Source organism: Protopterus annectens, chromosome 2.part2 (genome assembly GCF_019279795.1).
Source record: "Protopterus annectens isolate FY-2018-M chromosome 2.part2, PAN1.0, whole genome shotgun sequence".
Taxonomy (NCBI): Eukaryota; Metazoa; Chordata; order Ceratodontiformes; family Protopteridae; genus Protopterus; species Protopterus annectens.
Window position 1 is genome coordinate 868402599 of NC_056730.1, and position 20864 is coordinate 868423462.

The window sequence follows — 20864 nt, forward strand, 5'->3', positions numbered from 1 at the left end:
GGCAACTCTTGTTCTATAGTTGCAAAACTGTTTTCAGAAAGGACAACCAATATCCATACAGACAAATGGTTGTCTCACTTTATTACTTTTTGTTTGTTCTCATCATAACAAGTCACTTCTGGGCAAAGTCGGGGACATACTCTGCTAGAGCACTGGCTACTTCTGTGGCATTCTGGAAAGGGGTGAGCTCTAGAAGTAGATTAGATGCAGCAACTTTGTCTTCTGTTAACACCTTTATTAAGCACTGCAAACTCGATTCCTTCTTTACATCTAGAGGGATTCTGGGCATTTATATGGCTTCCTGTTCCCTAACTCAAGCTGTGGTATTTGTCTTGTATTGCTTTAGGCTACTACATCAGTGATCGGATGATAAATATAGTACAGTTCTGTAAGTAAATGTATCTTAACAGTAGATGTTGAGTATATCAGCGTTGCTGTAGCCCCCGCCCCTTTCTTTACTTCTCTGTTTTTGTTATTTACTTTTTTTTTTTAACCAAGATGTGGGATTTCTGATTTATATGTTCCTGTCTGTCAGGGCTGTAGTACCCTTATCTTAGGCAAGAAAGCACTGAAGTATTTGGCACCTTAGCTACTAGTAAGCGCAATCCAGTGGCTAGGGGGTGTGGAAGGGAGCCGTAAAGCTTTTGGAAAGCTGTCCATCTGAGTCTGATCCTTGGCAGGATGTCCCATATCTTTTAAGGCAGCAGTAATCCTTTTGAACATCTGCTGTTATGGAAAGAGACACTGTTGCTTTTTCTGTCCATCTGAACTGCTGAGTACAGCCGATCCAGCTGGGTCCAATGCCAGCAACTTTGTCTCTTGAATCCAATGCTCAGGCTCCTCCCTTACTCATAATTCTAATCCACCCTCACAGTTTTCCAAATCTCATTTGCTGCTTGAACTAGCTAACATGGCCCCCAAGGCTCAGTGGTAGTTGTACCTTATTTATCCAAGGAAGATGTAGATAAGAATTTTTCTGTAAGGGGCTGTACCTTAGCTACATTTTACTGTTTGCCTAAGGTACATAAACGCCTAATATCTCCACCTGGCAAGCCTATCGTCTCAGCATGCAACTACTTTTTATATAATGTGGGTCTTTTGTTACATAAGTATTTATTATCCTCTGTGGTGAAATTGGTTACCTGTATACACAATTGTATTGACTTTTTAGATAAAATTAAGTTAGTGGAATGGTTGGAAGGAAGATTTTGGTTGACAGTAGATGTAAAAAGTCTCTACACCAATATTCAACATGATTGGTGTTTTGAGACTTTTGATTTACTTTTTGGATGAGACCTTTATTTAGTTTTGTTATAAAAATGGTGCATTTTTGTTTAACAAATGTTTTTTTTTAAGTTTAATGGAAGGATATGTCATCAGTTGAAGATGACAGCGTTGGGAGCTCCTTTTGTCACCGTGTATGCCAACCTGTTCATGGGTTTATTTTGAGATTAAAATTCGTTATACTTTGGATTTTTTTTAAAAAAATGTAATCAAGTATTTTAGGTTTATTGATGATTTAATTTTTTTATGTGACAGTGGGGAGTCATTGGTTATTTATTTATTTATTTTTTTAGAGGAGTCCCATTAAAATATGTTTGTATACCATCAAACTGCAAGCCATTGTGAGAGAAAGGTGGTATTTTTGGATTTGAAGTTGATGGTGTGGTGAATGTTGGTATTAGAACAAGGGTGCATATACAGTTTGAGAGTCACAGTCATTTTTTTGTATGGAACAAGTTACCATCCACCACGCCTCATTAAGTGATTACATTATGGGGAGTTACTCTGTATTCAGAGGCTTTGTAATGATGAAAGAGTACTTGAGGGGGGAACTTTTAAGAACTTGTATTCAGTTTAAACAGAAGGTTTATTGAAGTTCAGAATATTTAAAAAAGCACTTAGAAGTTTGTTACAGGGTCAATTATTTCAAAATAATGGATTTTATTAATCTAGAAGGATCACAGAGTTGCATGAGGAAAATAAGATACCTTTTTGCAGTACATACTGTTTTTTTCACAGATGGTTTCTGATGTTATTAAATACTATTGGGATTTCTTGTTGAAAGCTAGAGATTTAAGTTCCCACCCAAGAAACCGTCTTTATCCTACAAGATGGGATGTAGTATAAAATACATGGTGGTCCACAGTTATTCCACACCCGATGCAAGAATTGGGGTGGAGGTTACAAGTGTTGGTATAATCAATCCCCTGTGGAAACTGTTCAGTGTGTAAATATATTGTTTTATTTTATAGAATTAATAATGTTATTTACATTCCTAGGGAGGTTTATAGTTGCAGCACATAGAGTGCTATGTACACACTGAGATGTTCATGCAGTCTTTTTTTTACATAGGGGAAAACAAAAGGGCTTTCAGGGTAAGACTGCTAGAACATTTGGGGAATATTAGGAATTAAAATTTGGAGAGTCCTTTAGCAATGCATTTTCTTCATCATCATGGGGGTCGTGGTAGTTGTCTTCGGAGTACAATTTTAGAAAAGGTTAAAGTTTTTAACAACATGAATTTGAAGTCTAGGCTGCTTTTTTAAGGAAAGTTCATTTTAAAATGTGGAACGCTGACACCTGCTGGACTTCATGTAGAATGCAGTTGGAAAATGTTGTTGTATGGCTAGGGATAGGTTAAAAGATTTAATTTAATTTTTAATTATTGTAAAGTTTTGATTTGTTATTTTTTTATAGGAATTTGTATTTAATTAAGTGCTTGTTCAGTTTTAACTCTTGAAAGGCCTTTTGGCTGAGGCACTGGAGAGTTTAATAAAACTTTGGGTCTTTTTACTGGCTAGCCTCGTGTTTTTTATGGTAGTTGTACCTTGTCTTCAAATTTTCAGATATGTGAAGTCTTTACTAGTAGTTATTTTGTGTCTGAGAGTGGACAGATACAGATGGGGGTCATTCCTGGACCACTGCATCCAGGGTACTGTGACCAGGCCCATGCACCCCCTCACTTGGTTGCTTCTTCCCCGATATGGCATTTGGATGTAGTGGTTTTGGAAGTGAGCATTTCCTGCAAGATCCCTTTATCAGAAAGAGTATACTGAACATCTTCAACTCCGAGTGTCCCTCAGGCTCTGAAGTCTGACAATGTCCAACCTTGGGTGAGTCCAAGAGTTAAGATGTCAACTCAGACTCAAATTCATCCTTTGCTAGATAACTCGGACCTGCTGTCTTTGGAGCCTAGTAAGACAATGTCTTGAGAGGGCCTATTGTCTAGATCCTCAGATCCCAAGAGGATTCCTTCAGGACTGGCCTAAGCATTGGCGTTCAAGGCATTTGAGTGGGCTTTCTCATTATTTAGAGAAGCTGTATCCCTCCCTCACTCTACTCCGTCCCTGGCCCCTCTGGCATCTGCAGTACATCCCCCACATCATCTGTCCCTTCGGGACAGCAGGCTTCAATGGGTCTTGACAAGGCTTGTGAGGCGAGCTCCCTTTCAGCTTCTTATTCTTCCCCAGATTGCCTCACAGCAAAAGAACACTGGAAGCACTCATTAATAAGGGGGGCATTTAGACTCCCCACAAGAGTCTCTTACTGAAGATTCTGATTCTGATGAAGGTAAAGGGTCAACCCTGGAAGGTGTATCCTTTGGGGACATGCTGAAATTACTTTGACAAAAGGTCAGCTGGTTCAACAGCACCCTTCCTCAAGAGGAATCCGTATTTCTTAAGGCCTTTGGTGATGGCCCATCTACTTCCTGTGTGGTTCCCCCCAGCACTTGAACTAATTGACCTTGGTGTCCCAATGGGCATGGAGGGAATCAGATGTGGTGGAGCCTATACCCTGCAAGCCCAGCAAGGCCTTCGTTTTGCCACAGAAGATGCTTCACTGAAGCAAGGGCCCCATAGACGACTCCATTATCATAGCAGTGGCCATGAAGGAAGAGCTGCTGTTGTAAGAGAACTCATTCTTCCACCTCCCAAACAAGATGTCTTTGGCCTTGGACAGGTTTGAAAAGCCAAGTTGCACTTCGGTGTTTGCCTTACTTCCAGTGAATTATCTTCCATACCTAATGAGATTTCAGGGAGACTTGAGCAAAGAGCTCTCCAAGTTCTTCTCTAAGACCTTGACAGCAGAGGCCTGCAAAACAGTGGATTCACAGTTAATATCTTGTAATCCATTTCAGATGTGTCTTTGCACCTTTTGTCCAACATGGAGAATGATACATCTTGAGCTGCAGGTACTAATATTTCATATGCCAACATGACTAGATGGATCTCCACAATTTTGTGGAGAGCTTCACAATGTCCTTTTTCACTACCCCTTAGATTGGTCCACTCATTTTAGATCCAGGGTTAAAAACACTCTCACCAGGAGTGAACAGGATGGCAAAGCCCTGTTTGCAGTCAGCATCCACTTTTTCAATTTTCAAAGGACCTTTTCCAGGAACCAAAGGGTGGAAAGAGGGTGTGGTTCCTTAAGTCTCAGGGCTTTGCACAGGACACTCTTGGAGATGGTGTCCCCTATAAGTAGAGAGGGAACAACAATGGATATCACCCTAGATGCAGAGGTGGTTCACAGAACCAGGAGTTTCAATTCACGTTAGCTGGCAAAGTCTTCCAGTGCTCCTGAAAGGCTGTCTGTCACACTTTGGGGCACGTCTGTGCACCCCAATACCTGGTCACCCTTTACTCATGATTTGTGAGTGCAGAGGAGTAGTAGTTAGAGGCTATGTCATTACTCTTTATTTGCCCATCAGAAATGTCCCAAAGAAAGTTTCCGGATGATCCACACCCTCAGATGAAAGTAATATCTCAAAGAAATTACATAGCTGCTTGATAAGTGAGTCATCCAGCAGGTCCCACCAGACCAGAGAGGATCCAGAATCTACTCAAGATTCATTCTAGTTCAGAAGAAAAATGGGGACCATCTTGGACCTTTGCTACGTAAACTGTTTTTTGAAACAGACATCTTTCCAGATGGTCATGATTCAATCAATTTTAAGGAAGGATGACTGAATGAGCTCTACGAACCTCCAGGACATCTACTGCCACATAAAAATAACCAGGTAGTCCAGGAGATTCCTTCCCGTTTGGCTAGGAGCCAGTCACTTTCAGTTCAGAGTACTGCCCATAGGTCTTACCACAGCCGCCCCAGGTGTTCCCCAAATGCATAGCAATGGATGCAGCACTTCTCAGACTGCAGGAGTTCCATGTGTTCCCATACCAAGAGGACTGGCTGATTACTGCCACCATGAGGAATCTAATTCAAACCAGAAACTCCTTGTACCAGTTATGCTTGCACCGATGGATCACAATCAACTTGAAGATAGCCGAGATGACACCAGTTCACACCATAGAATTCATCGGATGTCATCTGGACACCACCTTGCTGATTGCATCAGCAAGCTTCCTTGGTTGTGTTCCACCAGAATCCCACAATGAAATCTATCCTACATCTTTTGGGTTGTATGGTAGCATCCATCACCCTTGTGCCTCGTGACATTCCACATGAGGGTGACAGTGGACTGTGTCAGTACAGTGGTCGGTTCATCATCCTAAACATTTTCCAGTCATACTCATGGGGATCTGCAATTCATTGGTGTGTAAATTTTCCTCTAAAATCTATGGGTCATCCCTTTGTTGTTCCTCTCCCAGTAGCCATGGTTACTGTACCTTCTGGGGTGGGAGTGGGCATTTTGAGGAAAAGACTCAAACGAATGTGGTCTTCCACAGAGACCAATCTTCAGATCAGTGCTATGGAGATGAGAGCAGATCTAGTGTTGCAGGCTTTCCATGACTCCCTCCCCTTGGGTGTGATTGCTGTTAAGACAACATTGTGAAGCTGTGGTGAGACCAGCATTAGTAGTAGCCAGGCAGTAGCCATTCATGCAGCTACCCTCTTTTCATCATTCATGACAAGCTAATTCTTTGTTTTCAGTAAGCACTGGTTTATTTGTTTCTAACTTCAGAATATCCGCCTAAATACTTCATCCTTAAATGTTCAGGGTCTGCGTATTAGTTTCCCCTCAAGTGTTTGGCAGTGCTTTGTATAGATTTGGATGTCTTAAGTGACATTTTTTTCTTTAAAAGTACAATTGAAATTTCTCCAATACCTAGTTATGCACAGGACAACTAGTTTGCAGTGACAAGCACTACCCCCATAGTTGTAAACCAGATACTCCTGACAGTGATTGATATTCTCGCTCCATCTGTCTAATCAATAAAAAAGGGTCTGTTGCCATGGATATGAACTTTCCTACTGTCTCTGTTACTGGCCTGGTGGATATAGGCATCCTGAGGTAGTAAGGCTGTCAGTAGTACACACACTGAACCCATCATGCACAATTCAAAGCAGATGCATCAACCCACATATGCTGAGGCACTTAATTATGACCTTCCTAAACCACAAAGACATCCTAGATGAGGTGCAAATAACAAATACCCTCAGCAGCCCCATATGCACTCTTTCAAAACAACACCCACTTCAACACATAGAGCTACATTTCATGGAGCTTCTACCTCTAAGCCCATAAGGCCAGCCACCACACAATCCAAGATTCTAGTCATTGGAGACTTCATCATGACGCACACTGACATCCCTCTCACCAGGCTGAGTAAGGAGAAAGTCACGGTCAGTTGTTTATCAGGAGCTAGGATTACCCACATTACATAGGCACTCGGGTCGTTGGACCACAGTTAACAGTGGGATTAAATGACCTGAGACATACCTCACTAGACTCTGAAGCTCCCAGAATGTATGTCTCAGGCTGATATGAGCCTAGCATTGAGCAGCATTTTACCTTCTCTAAGAATGATGCCACAGTATGTACAAAAGATGATTGACTTTAATAACTGGCTTAGTTACTGGCATCATTCTGAGGGGGTGCAATGTTTGTCAGCATGGAAGGAGATGGTCAGCAGACCATGCTGCTTTGCCAGGGTTGGTCTGCACCTCTCTCCTCTAGGCTTTTTCGAATATTAGCTAAAACATTGTCTTCCCCCATAGTGCCTTTTTAGGCAATGCCAAACTGAAAGTACTTCCGACATAGCAAACCAAAACCAAGAAAAAGTAAAGGTGTTACTGCTCAGTAATAGGAGTCTAAACAAAAAAACTCCACCCCCCCCCCCCCAGAAGCTCTTTCTACCCTAGAGAATGCTGGCATCTGTGCAGCCACTGAGACATAGTTTAAAGCCGCGGAGAGCACACCAACAGTGCTGGGTTATAATGCCTTCCATACATTTTAGGCCAGCTACTTCACAGGCAGGAACTAAAGATGGAGGTGTCTTTATTTACATCAAAGGTAAATATACTTCAAGGCTGATCAAACAGGTCAATGTATTTGAGCTGCTTCATGTTCAAATCGCCATAGACAAAATCCAATACCACTTCCTTGCAAGCTACAGGTCCCCCTCTATAACCTAGGAAACCCATGCTATGTATTTAAACTTATTAGAAGCACTAACCATCCAACCCAATACTGTATTCATGGGTAACTTTAATTACCCCACTGTTAACTGGGAATCCTATTCAAGAACAAAGGTACATGTACATTGATTCCTGGATTTTGTAAACGCAAACTCCCTTGACCAGATAGTCAATACATCAACCAGGGGTGCAACCATACTGAATCTGCTCCTCACTAATATGGGAGAGTGTTGCACACCCCCTACTGTAATGCCTTCCCTGGTAAGGTCAGACCACAAAATGGTCTCCTTTGAAGTAAAAATAAAACCTGGGCCCTCAGCTAAACCTGGAATATTCAGGAACTATTTGAAGGCTAACCTCCTGCTAAGTGAGAACCTGGCAAAATTTAAGCCCCCATAAACCCTGAGAACACTGCTGCCTATGCGGAAACTGTTCAGAGAAACCCTGTATAGGCATGTTAATAGCTGCATAGAGACAGCTGTACCTACAAGGAGGAAGTACAGAACTAACTCAAAAAACAAGCCACCCTGGTGGAATCACAAAATCAGTAGACTGTGTAACAGAAGAAAGGAAATCATGGCAAACATTAGGAGGTGCAGCACCCAGCAGGATAAAAGCATTCTCATCAAACTAAACAAAAAACTCAGAGGACAAATAAAGTCTACTGATTCCAAATTTGAGGTAAGTTTGGCCTCCAAGGCCAAGGACAGCCACAAAACATTTTTTTAGCTATGTCCACAACCTCAAAGGCAATACACAATTGTGTGCAAAGCTTATTGAAAATGGAACCACGTGTACTGAGCCAGAAGACATAGCAAACCTCCTGGCTGATAAATTCAGCTCCAACTTTACCCTTCTCTCCTAATTCAGCTCCAACTTTACCCTTCTCTCCTTCTCAGCCTTCCCTCAGGAAATATCATCAAATACAACTCCTCCTACTATCTCTAGGGAACAGGTCCTTACTGATCTCTCCAAGACCAAGAACACTGCATCAGTGGGCCAAGACAATATCCCAGGATGCCTTCTAAATAGCATGAAACATGACCTGTCAGGGCCTCTGGAATTACTATTTAACTGTAGCCTCCAAACAGGTTTCATGCCTCATGAATGGAGAAAGGCAACAGTCATCCCTCTGCACAGAGGTGGTCCATCTACAGACCCACAAGTCTCACCAGTCTTGTATGTAAAGCCATGGAAAGAATTATCATGGAAATAATCGACAGAGATTTAGTAAGCCTCCAGACACTGGACCCAACCCATTTTAGTTTCATCAAGGGCAGATCATGCCTACTCAACCTGGTGGACTTCTTTGACAAGGCAAAAACGAATAAAACAGGAAAACACCACTGAAGAATGCTCAAAATAAAGTGCAAACAACTTCAAAGGATAATGAGCATTTCGCCTTAGAAAAACAAATGTTGAAACTTTTATTAAATAAAATAATCCAACTGATAACTCAGGTAACAGACAAGTGCTTTTGGCATAAAGCCTTCTTCAGATAGTTTCCTATTACAAGGATTATTTAATAAAAGTTTTAACGTTTGTTTTTCTATGGTGAAACGCTCATTATCCTTTGACGTTCTTTGACGAGGTCACCAAAGCAATGGATGAGGGCAAAATTGTTCACACTGCCTACCTTGACCTGGCCAAGGCATTTGACCCAGTACCCCACTCGGGCATTGATGACAAACTCAGGTTAGGTACAAACCTGTATGTCACCAGGTGGATAGCCAACTGGCTCACAGACATAACCCAGGAAGTTAGAATTCGGAAGTCCACCTCTACAAAGAGGCAAGTCACAAGTAGAGTCCCTCAGGGATCAGTCCTTGGATCACTCCTTTTTTATCATTTACTTCTCAGAAGTCAAGGCCGATGTCACTGGTCTCTGGCTGACTAAATTTGCAGATTATTGCAAATTAGGAGCTGTCATTGAATCTCACACGAACACAAATGTTCTCCATAAGAGTCTGATACCGACAAATAGCTGGTGTCGGAACCATGGACTAAAACTAAATGCCAAGAAATGCATAGTAGTATCTTGCGGGAAGTCCTTCCTCCCTGGTAACTGTCATGTTAACCACACATCCCTTAGCATTGACCCAGTAGTTAGGGACTTGGGGACATACTGTGTCTCCAGTGGTGAAGAAATCATTCTGTATTGCACAACTTATAAACAAAGGTATGGTATCTAAGTCCAAGGACATCATTGTTCCACTGTATCTGGCATCTTTGGTATGTAACTAACCAGGCATATCTAACAACTGGAATGGCCAGAGGTTCCTCACTAAAAGAATACGTGGTGCAATGTCCTATGTAGGCCGCCTCAAGGCCCTATCCCTGTATTCTGTCTCCTACATGTTTGTGAGGGGAGATTTATGCCTGGCATATTGGACATTGTCAGACCCCACTCTGATGCACCTCCTGCATATCCACAAAACAAACAGCACGATAATTACCCATTCTAAAGACTTAAACCTTGCCTGTGATATAAATAGGTCCTGCTGGAGAGAGAGGTATGTATCCCAGAGACTACCATGTCTGTGGAACAGGCTTCCCCATTCATGTGAAGCAGAGTTCCTGTCTAATCCAATTCAAGTGCAACTTGAACAATTGGAAAAGAAACCAGAAATTCATCCCTGGTTTGGCACCTATGTCTCTAATGGACACAGGTAACCTGTAAATGGTTCATCTCCCAAACTCCTCCTTACACTTATCAAGGGTATCAGAACTTGTCAGTCTGGGATGCATTTCTAGGCTTGAAAAGGCCCTTGTGGTCGTTAGCCTAGTAAACGTATATGAACCTATAAGACAGATGATTTATTTGTTGTCTGGTACATCAACAAACAGGGAGCAAACATGCCTGTACCTTTTATGTTGGGAGACCATGACGTTTTGGCAGTAAACAATGGCTTCCAGCATTTTCTGATTGCAGCACGTATTCTGAGGTAGACCAAGTGTGTTAGCAGGCAAATTGAGTGGGTTCACTCTTCTGGCGCATGAGTAGTCAGTCAAACAGTGGCTTCCATGATTTTTTAGTCCCTGGTATCAGCTCTGCTGCAACCCATTTGCCCCCCCCCCCCCCAAGCAGTACCAAATGCATCAGTTTTTGCCCTGGTTTTGAAGGATGCTCTGGTCCATACTTGACCCCCGGTCTCCCCTCTTAACCAAGTTTCTTCAGAAAGCGGACTGGTGCATGACTAAGGTGATTCTCATTTTTTGTTTTTGGCCTTTATAGATGTGATTCCCTTCCCTTTGGCCTCATTTGGTGTACCCTCCCCTGGGTACTGGACCCTCTTTTTTCATATTTGATCTCTCACCCATCCTGCAAGCCTCACCTGGCCGTCAAATCCGTCAAGTTGACTGAATGGTTCCTCCATTTCCAATGATGGGCTGAAATTCCAGGCTTTCATTCTTCATGATTCACATCTCATCATCTCAAAACCTTTCTACCAGGAAAGTTTATAAAGCAAATTGAAGAAAGTTTCCATTTGAGTAACCTCCAATGGTCTTGAACCTTTCTCTGCTCTTTTGCCAGTGATTTTAGATTTTCTAGCAGATCTTTTTCATGCAGAAACCATCAAAGTTCAGCTGACAGGTCTCTTGAATTTTCAAGTTGGTGAATACCATACTCCTGTTGTCTCATAAAGCTGTCTTTTTTGTGAGGTACTTCTCTGCCTCGGCTTCTTCTGAGGGACCCATTTCCACCTTGGGTTATTACTGTCGTAACTACAGGCTTTAACAGAACCCCCTTTTGAACCTACATTTACTATGGAATTGAAGTTCCTTTCTTGGAAAACTATCTTTCTGGTGGCAGATGTTCTTCATTCCACATTGCTGCAGTCCTAACTATTGGGTAGTCCGCTGTCCAGTCGGCCCGAATACCAAAGTATATGGCTGACGTCGGTCAGGGCGCATTAGACTGACGTCAGTACGTCAGGGTACTAATGCGCATGACCGACGTCATATCCTCAGTCTTTTTTGCCGCATGGTCCGATGCAGAAGCAATTTTGCGAGTGCAGGTTGGCGTTCTGAAAGTTTCTGAAGCCAGAGTTTCAGACCGAATCAAAGTTGGCTAAGTACCCCGTTGGGGAATTTTTAGGTTTTTCTTGCCTCAGTATTTAACCGGATGTCAGAAAAGTGAATAACTGTATTTCTTGTGGGAAACAGATACCTCATAGGGATTACCATACTTTGTGTATACCTTGTTTAGGGCCTGAGCACGACGTTGTTGGATGCCGCTCTTGTGCTAGATTTAACAAACGCACTATTAAGAGAAGGTTAGACTGTGCCAGGTTAGTGTTTGGGAAGCGTTGTAATTATAAAATGCCGCCGGATGCTCCGACGCTTCGCTAAAAACGCAAGGACAAAACAGCAAAGTTTAGAGTGGAAGAACCGACAGTCCCAGACGACGGTTCTTTAGAGGGCTCAGTGGAGCCGGAGGTTTTGCCAGGTGTTTCTTTGGAGTCTCAGGGAGAGACTTTACTGTTACAGGATGTATCCTCTCAGGAAGTAGGCCAGGCTGAGGGGGCTTCTCAGGTGGCTGTTCTTCCCTCTCTTCCTAAGGTGGTTAGAGCCTACCCTTCTGTTTCCAAGGCTTCTTTGAGGGGCAGGCCAAGTTTTACTTCAGTGGGGGTTTCTCCTAGTGCTTCAGGGTCTTTGCCTAAGAAACATATGCTTAAAATGGCAGAGGATTTGATTACTATGATAAGGGGTTCTATGCCCCCTCCTGATAAGAGGCCTAGGGTGGAACCTGAGTTTGAGAGTTTTGAGCAATGCTCGGAGGCTTCTGAGTCTTCGGCTGAAGACTTGCAGGAGTACCCTCCTTATTCTGATTCTGATGTGGATGATTCTACTCCTTCATCTTCTCCTCCTGAGGATTTTTCATTTTCAGAGACTCTGCATTCCATGAGGGAGCATTTTAAATGGGAAGGTCAAGATTTCTCTGATTCCAGGAAAAGGCTTAGGGAATTCTTGTTTTACCCCAGCATAGGCCTTTAGCTATACCTCCTGTTTTGAATGTGGTGGAAGATGTTTTTGCAGAGGCTTCCTGAATCCTGATTCTTTGCCTCCTGCCCCAGTTAAACCGGATAGGTATTATAGGGTGCCTGAAGCTCATAAGTATCTTTTAAGAGTCCTAGGGCAGACCCGAAACTGTCTCTCAGGGGCCTAAAGGTGTGAAGGCCTCAGTTGTTAAAAATCCTGTCCCTCCTGATAAAGAGGCAAGGGCTTTGGATAGATGGGGAAAGAAAGTGTATACTTCTTCCACTTTAGCCATGAGGGCGTTGAATTGTCAGTTTCACATGTTAAAATATCAGAATTATCTTCTTTCACAGTTGAAATCTAAGGTGGATGCTCTGGAAGGTATTGAGTGTAAGGAGTTGCAGGATTTAGTTCATGTGTCTGAACAGGTGGGTAAACATTCCTTGCAATGTGGTTTTGATGCTGTGCAGGCCTCCTCCAGGGTGGCTGCCACTGGTTCTGTTCTTCGTAGGCACGCCTGGTTGAGAGATCAGAATTTAGCTGAGCATGTTAAGACACGGATTTTGGATGCTCCTTTGCAGTCTGATGTGTTGTTTGGTTCGCCTGTAGAAGCAGTTTTGAAGAAAATGGAGGACAAGGCTAAGTCTATGCAAACTGTTAAAGATTTTGCAGGTGCAGCCTCAAGTTTAGTAGAAATTGGCCTGCTAAGGGATGGACTTATCCTGCTTATGATTCCCAGTCTAGGGGTAGGTCTAGACGTGGTAGGGGCAGAGCTCAGGGTTCTTTTAGGCCTAGGACAGGAGTTCCCCTGCTCAGACTTCTGGTGAGGGCAGGGGTCAGTCCTTTCGTAAGCAGACCCAATGACCTGCCTTTTCAGCTGCCACTTCATTCTCGCCTGGCAGCACCGTTGGGAGGAAGACTGTCTCTTTTCAAAGAAAATTGGGATTTAATTACCCAAGACAGATGGGTTCTGGATATCATTCACCACGGTTACAGGTTTTATTTCCATACCTTGCCTCCTTTCAAAGGCATGCCAGACATTCCTCCTCTACAAAGACAAGAGGCTCACAAGCAAATTTCTCTGTTACTCCAAATAGGGGCCATTCAGCCGGTTCCTGTGCCAGAAAGGGGCCTAGGATTTTATTCTCGCCTGTTCCTAGTACCGAAGAAGGGGAACACGTGGAGACCAATTTTGGATTTATCTATCCTCAACACTTATCTGGACATTCCCAAGTTCAAAATGTTGACGTTACAACAGCTTTTACCTCTGCTGGGCAAAGATCACTGGATGGTAACTTTAGATCTCAAGGAAGCTTACCTTCATGTGCCTATAAGACTAAGTTGCAGAAAGTATCTGCTGTCGAGCTGGAAATTCTCATTATCAGTTCTCTGCATTGCCCTTTGGCTTATCTACTGCCCAGAGTATTCACAAAGGTTCTGGCTCCAGTGATAGCTTACTTCAGGCTAAAAGGAATTCAAATCTATCCTTACTTGGACGATTGCCTGATTCTGGCTCAAGAAAAGGAAGACCTTCTACAGCATTTGGAATATGTCATAGCAGTGCTAAGATGCCTAGGGTATTCTGTGAACGAAATAAAGTCCAGTCTAGTACCCTCTCAAGACATGTGCTTTCTGGGTGTGAGACTGAATACAGCAGCCCAGATGGCCTTTTTAACCCCGGACAAACAAAAGAATCTTTCCAGTTACTTCCATCAACTATCTCTTCAGTCCGGGCTGACTGCAAGGACAGTCCTTCAAGCCTTAGGGTTCATGGCATCTTGTATTCTGGTGCTTCCCAATGCCAAACTGCATATGAGGAAGCTACAATGGTATCTCAAAAATGTATGGACACAGCACTGCCAGGATTTGGACACTGTCATTCAAATAATACCTTGCATTCAAAAGGAATTTTGTGGTGGGCTCAGGAATGTCACCTAAACAAGGGACTCTCTGTGACCCGGCCAGAGGCGAGTCAGATTCTAACGACAGATGCCTCAGACATTGCTTGGGGAGCTCATCTAAATGGAAAGTGGATACAAGACACGTGGTCTGCCAGACTACAGCATCTACATATCAACATGAAGGAGATGTTAGCAGTCCAGTTTGCATTAATGGCTTTCAAGGAGTTACTTCTTCCAGGGCAGGTGTTGATTCTAACAGACAACACAACTGTCATGTGGTACATCAACAAACAAGGGGGAACACATTCTTACCCATTGTGCAGGCAAGCAATGATTTTATGGGAGACTGCGCTCAGCTTGCAACTAACTCTTCAGGCAAGGTTTCTGCCGAGCACAGAACTCCTTAGCAGATGTGTTAAGCAGGCAAATCATGGATCCCCACGAGTGGAAACTGGATCTTCATGTATTTCAAAAGTTGACAGTGTCCTGGGGAACTCCAGACATAGATCTGTTCGCTTCTCCACTAAACCACCAGCTGCCAAAGTTTTGCACAAAGAGGTTTCATCACACAGCTTGGAAAGTGGATGCTCTTTCTTTCAGTTGGAAAAATCTTCATGTGTATGCATTTCCACCTCTGCCTCTTCTTCCAAAGGTGCTTCTAAAGGTCAGACAAGACAAGCCAAGGATGATTTTAATAGCTCCAGATTGGCCTCGGCAGCACTGGTACCCATTACTGAGGACTCTGGTAAAGAAGCCTCCATGGCCTTTACCCTTGATTCCACACCTGTTGTCTCAGAGAGACGGTCACCTGCTCAATGTCAAGTTTCACTCTCTTCATCTAACAGCCTGGCATATTCTGTTTTGAAAGACAGCAGGTCTCAACTTCCTCAACAAGTTTTAAATGTGATTATGGAAGCCAGGAGACCTAGTACAAGGAAAGTGTACGCAGAAAAATGGAAGAGATTTTTATTTTGGAGTGCAGCAAACAATTTGGAGATTTCTGAGCCAAATTTGAGTGTGGCTCTTCAATATCTTACTGAGTTATTGGACAAAGGTTTGTCTTTCTCTTCCATTAAGATTCATGCTGCAGCAATTTCAGCTCACTATGATTGTGACCCACCGCTGTTTTCGCATCCTTTGTTCAAGCAATTTCTTAGAGGGGCAAAGAATATAAGACCCCACGAGAGCTCCTACTCCTGCTTGGGATCTCAATTTTGTGTTGGAGAAACTTACTCTACAACCTTTTGAGCCTGCTACTACTGAATTGAAATACTTGTCATGGAAGACTGCTTTTTTGTTGGCCATTACTTCTGCAAGAAGGGTTTCTGAGTTGCAGGCCCTTATGGCAGTGGAGCCTTTTTTGATTTTTCATAAGGATAGAGTATCTTTACGCACTAATCCTTCCTTTATGCCTAAGGTGGTTTCTAGTGTGGCTTTAAACCAAACTATTCATTTGCCTACTTTTATGCAGATCCCCAAAATAAAGGGGAAAAGATTTTGCACACTTTAGATGTACACAGGCAATTGCGTTATTATTTGAGCAGGACTAAGGAGTTTAGGCAGTCTCAGCAGTTGTTTGTTTCTTTTGCTTTGAGTTCTCAGGGCAAGCCTGTGTCAAAACAAACTATTTCTAGATGGATTGGGTGTTGCATTACATTTTGTTATTCCCATCATGGCAAGGAGATTCCAGCTGGGATTAGGCCTCATTCCACTAGGGCTACTGCCACTTCAACAGCATTTCTGAGGGGTGGCAACTAAGGATATTTTGGAGGCAGCTACTTGGAGTTCAGTGCATACTTTCTCTAAGCATTATCACCTTCCTCTCTACTCTAAGTCTAGGGCTGGTTTTGCCACAGCTATTTTGCAAGGCATGTTGTCAGTTCCTGCTTCCTTATGATTTGCCAGCCTCCCTTACCTCTGCTTTGGGATTCTACCCAATAGTTAGGACTGCAGCAATGTGGAATGAAGAACATAGTACAGTTTTGTACCTACCATAAATGTAGATGTTCGAGGATCCACATTGCTGCAGTCCAATTTACCCTCCCTCCTTCCCCTCTGTGTTTAGGGGTGGTTGTGTAGGTGAGGTTATAGTCTGCTAATTTTGTATATTTTGTATATATATTTTTTGGTGCAGGTATGTTGGGAGTTTTTGGTTTTTGGCCTTATCTTTTCAGGGTCTTCTGACATCTGGGGCAAGAAAAGACTGAGGATATGACGTCGGTCATGCGCATTAGTACCCTGACGTACTGACGTCAGTCTAATGCGCCCTGACCGACGTCAGCCATATACTTTGGTATTCGGGCCGACTGGACAGCGGACTACCCAATAGTTAGGACTGCAGCAATGTGGATCCTCGAACATCTACATTTATGGTAGGTACAAAACTGTACTTTACCTCAGCAAGGAGGATCTCTGAACTCCAAGCCTTGTCTTGCAAAAAAAAAAAAACACCTTATTTGCTCTTTTACAAACAGTGTTTCTCTTCGGACAAATCCTAACTTTTCAGAAAGTTACATCTGACCGCTTTGAATCAGGCTATTAATTTCTTGGTTTTCTTTTCCAGTTTCTCAAACGAGGACGAATATTCTTAAGCTTGTTGAATGCTCATTGTCTGTTACACTTCAGGTTACATATTACCATAGACTTCAGAAAATCAGACCAACTTTTTCTTTCCGTTTCTAAAGCTAAACCGGGAACTAGTATCTCGAAGAGTGCTCTGTCTGAGTGGTTGTCCGAATACATTAGGTTAGTGAGGCAGCAAGAGTGTTTCATCTTCGTGAACAAACCTAAAGCTTATTCCGCTAGGGTTGTGGCAAACTGTATGGCTTTCTTCAGTAGAGTCCTGTGGATATCTGTACTGCGGTTACTTGGTGTATAGTACATACCTTTATCTGTCATTACACACTGGAGCTGCAGGCTACATCTGGGACTTTGTTTTGCTCCACCTTCCCTTGGAATATCCTCCCATGAGTCTTAACAGAGTTTGAGGATGCTGGGACCTGTATTCCAATAGTTGAGACAGATGGAAAAATGACATTGCATACAAAAGTTATGTGCTCACTATAACACTAGATACATGTCTCCCATCCATCTCAACTTTCCCTTCCTCTGTAACCCTAGCAGACTATCACTTGTGCGCTTGATTGACTATAATGGACTGGTCTGGAGCCTTGTTTTGCTTGCAGTCCAGGACTGTTTCATTGTAACTTCAGGCCCTTTCTTGTTTGTAGAGTTTAGGAAAAGCCTTTGGTATAGGCAGTCAAACTTGATCTGATGAGTTGTGAGGGTGGTGGGGGAGAAGCCTGACCCTTGGATCCAAGAGTCTGGAAGTTGCTAGCATCGGATCCGATATATCCAGTAGTTGAGCTGGATGAAAAAAGACAGTATGGATATTACGTTATGGTAAGTATATAATTTTCATTTTAATTACACAGCTATACTTTTCTGGGTTTTTTGTGTGTATGCATGTATTATAGATATACAAGAATAAATTATATATATATATTTTTTTTGTTTGTTTGTTTGTTTTTTTTTGCCTAAGAAAACTTCCACAAGGTTGTTCAAATTCTGTTGTGTACCAAAGCTCATATTTGCCATTGGGAAACTGAGTTAAATTGGTTCCTTTGTTAGTAGAGAGCAACTTGATAAGTCACAATTGCAGTATGTAAGGCTTATTCATGTTTTTATCTTGTAGCATTATCGCCTGCATATGTGTAACATTTTTTGTACTTGTGCAGTTGAGAGACTGAAAATATTGCAAACAGAAATGCAACATATTTATCCTGTTTGTACTTGTGTAAACATCTGAGATGCATTGTAATTATTCACTTTTCTATTTGTTAGGTGTAAGAGTCTTCATTGAAAGAAAAGCACAGTTGACACTTCTAGGCACTGAAATGGATTACATTGAAGATAAGCTCTCCAGTGAATTTGTTTTTAATAATCCAAATATCAAAGGAACATGTGGCTGTGGAGAAAGCTTAATATTTGACTGTCTCAAGTTTTTGATTTCGACATGTCATAATTTGGTTTTGACTCCTCATTCAGTTCTCTTCAGTGGTATCCATGTAGTCTATTCTTTGTTTACTGAAATAGTATTGTATTTGTTGGTGGGAATAAGATTAGTTTTTGCATAATGTAGTGCGCATTCCCATGAGTTCAGTTATATGCCATCTACTTTTAATACTTGGGCTCTAAAGATGGTTTGAGTTAACCAGTTCTGAAAGTTCTCATGAAACATGCAGCACTGAAGTTTTGTTAACACAATTGCCACCCTCTTGTGTTCTAACTGCATTCTTCATTGAAGTGAAAATTACATTCACCACAGAAATGTTCATATATGTTTTCATTTATGGGCTTTCAGTGCAAATGATATGTTAACAATTTTAGTCTGCTGATCAACTTTAAAATTGACTTAATATGGGATGCCTTCATTTTTATATATTTCTGACTGCTTATTACACACAACTGCAGCTTTTGAATTGTATTGAGAAGGCTATTTTTAATTTCTAGTTTAGTACATTGACTTGCAGTTGTACGTGTAATGCAACTGTTCATTAGTAGCTTGTCTTTTGCATAAAGTGAAAAGAATGAACAATATATGAAATGTGCTTTCCTGTAATAGTGTCTGCCCTGTTGTAAATGAAAAACTTCAAGGAATAAGCTGTTTAAATGTATACTCAGTGATTCTTTAGATATTTCTGATTTTTTTAGTCATACAGCTCATGGGACTTTGCTTGCCTCTTTTGATGTAATTTGTTTTCTTGGGACGGGTGTGGAGAGTGTCTGATGCTTTTGTTAATTAAAAAAAAAGTTACTTGTATTTAAAATGTAAGCAGCACAGTGGGGCAGGAGTGTTTTACTTTGATTAGCTGAAATAGTTAACTTTCTATCTTTTGTAAGAATGTGTGTTTGTCCTTAAGTTCTGTTACTCACTGCAAGATAGGATTTGGTGTGCAGTTAGAATTAGTGCTGCATATTGAATTATTGTTGTACGTTACATATACACTGCACTAGCACTGTAGTTACCTTACTGTGCTCTACATTTTCCCATTCAAGTTTTATTCCCTATAATCCCAGGTGTGTAGTGGGCACATGGAAAGTATTGTCTTGCGTTCTGCACTTCCTAATATGAGATTCAGGTCTGCCAATTTGTGTAGTCAGGAAGCAGTTGTCATGTTCATAGAAATAAGGGTTCTTAGGGTATGTTTTTCCAAAACAAAGTCCGAGGATTATTTGAAGCAGAAGTCTCTACAGTAACAATGAGCCAGCACTTGAGATTCATTGCGAAGTCCAAGTTTTTCTTTTTTTTTTAATTTTGTTTTTTGAGTTATTTCATGTAAGTAGTTATTACCACTTAAATTCAGATGCAGATGTTCCTGTTGAACCGCCAACAAAAGCTGTTTATACAAAGTGAAAAAAAAGAAGCCTTTCTGATGGATAGGTTATACCAAAAGTGATTTCCATTTAGAGCTGCACTGAATTTCTGTGTTACTTTGAATGTTGTAAACTTGTTTTTGAATAAAATGGTATTAATTTTGCAGCAGGGATGTGGGACATTACTGCTCATGTGTCCCCAACACACACACACACACACACACACACACACACACACACACTCTCTCACTGGGCTTCTCCCGTCCCATTTTACTGCCCTTCACTGTTAACTGCACTCTTACCTGTACATCTAGTAGAATCTTGCATTAGCTCTACTTATGAGAGTAATTGCTGTGCATTTCTTTGTCAGAGTTACGATCTTTCATCTCCTTCATTGCCTGCCCCCAGTAGATTTGAAACAGCTGAATACAATAGAAGACCTTTACTTCCGTTTGCCTAGTATTTTGGGAGCTCATTACCATATTTCTTAAGCAGCATCTTTCCTGTAGTTATAGACCCAGTCCATTTGATAGACCACAGAATGTTACAGTTCTCTTTGCCAAGAGTAGTTTGTTGAATACTGACAGTAACTAGTTTAAGGATAGCTTACTTTGTTTTTCTGCCACTATTCCTTTACACTTTTCCAGAGACTAATGTCTGTGGTGCATAACTGCAGTAGTTGGATTTCAGATGAGAAAAAGTAGCTGAATGTTTTAGTGTCAGAAAGGGCACTTGCATTTTTCGGTGAAGTGATCAGCAAGAGAGTTTAGTTTTGAGATGTGGGGAGGTAATCAAAAGCCGCTTCTCATATTCACTTATGATTTTTTTCCCAATAACATTTTTCCCCAGTAGTTTTGTCATTTAAACACTGCTGGTATATTTGCTTTTGACCTTCACAGTTTTATTATTTTTAAGCTTGTGGTTTATGGTGTTGATCATTATTATAATATAGCTTGCCCTCATGAAACTAGAGACTTACTAGAAATGAATTTTGATATACTCTAAGTACTGGGGGAAAAGTCTGTAATCTTCCTAGAGTAAATTTTAATTGTCATCCTTGCTTCAGGAACAGATTTCTGTATGATGATTTTTGGAAAATTAATATTTTCATTGGAGCCAGAATATCCTGTCCTTGTAACAAATCCTATCAGGCTTGGTTTAACCATTTTCTGCCTTCAGATGTGCTTTATTGACATTATTTGCACGCTGTAAACAGTGCCTCAA

The 20864-nt window shown here is 41.7% G+C and overlaps 1 protein-coding gene across 1 annotated transcript in view; it reads left to right on the top strand.

The window, feature by feature from the left end:
* Positions 1-19806, top strand: part of LOC122795829 (iron-sulfur cluster assembly 1 homolog, mitochondrial) — a 579093-nt gene extending 559287 nt beyond the window's left edge. Inside the window, exon 4 of the mRNA XM_044064189.1 lies at positions 18108-19806. Within this exon, the coding sequence (XP_043920124.1) occupies positions 18108-18400 (293 nt within the window). The 3' untranslated portion in view covers positions 18401-19806. The remainder of the gene's footprint in view (positions 1-18107) is intronic.
* The last annotated feature ends 1058 nt before the right edge of the window (positions 19807-20864 follow it).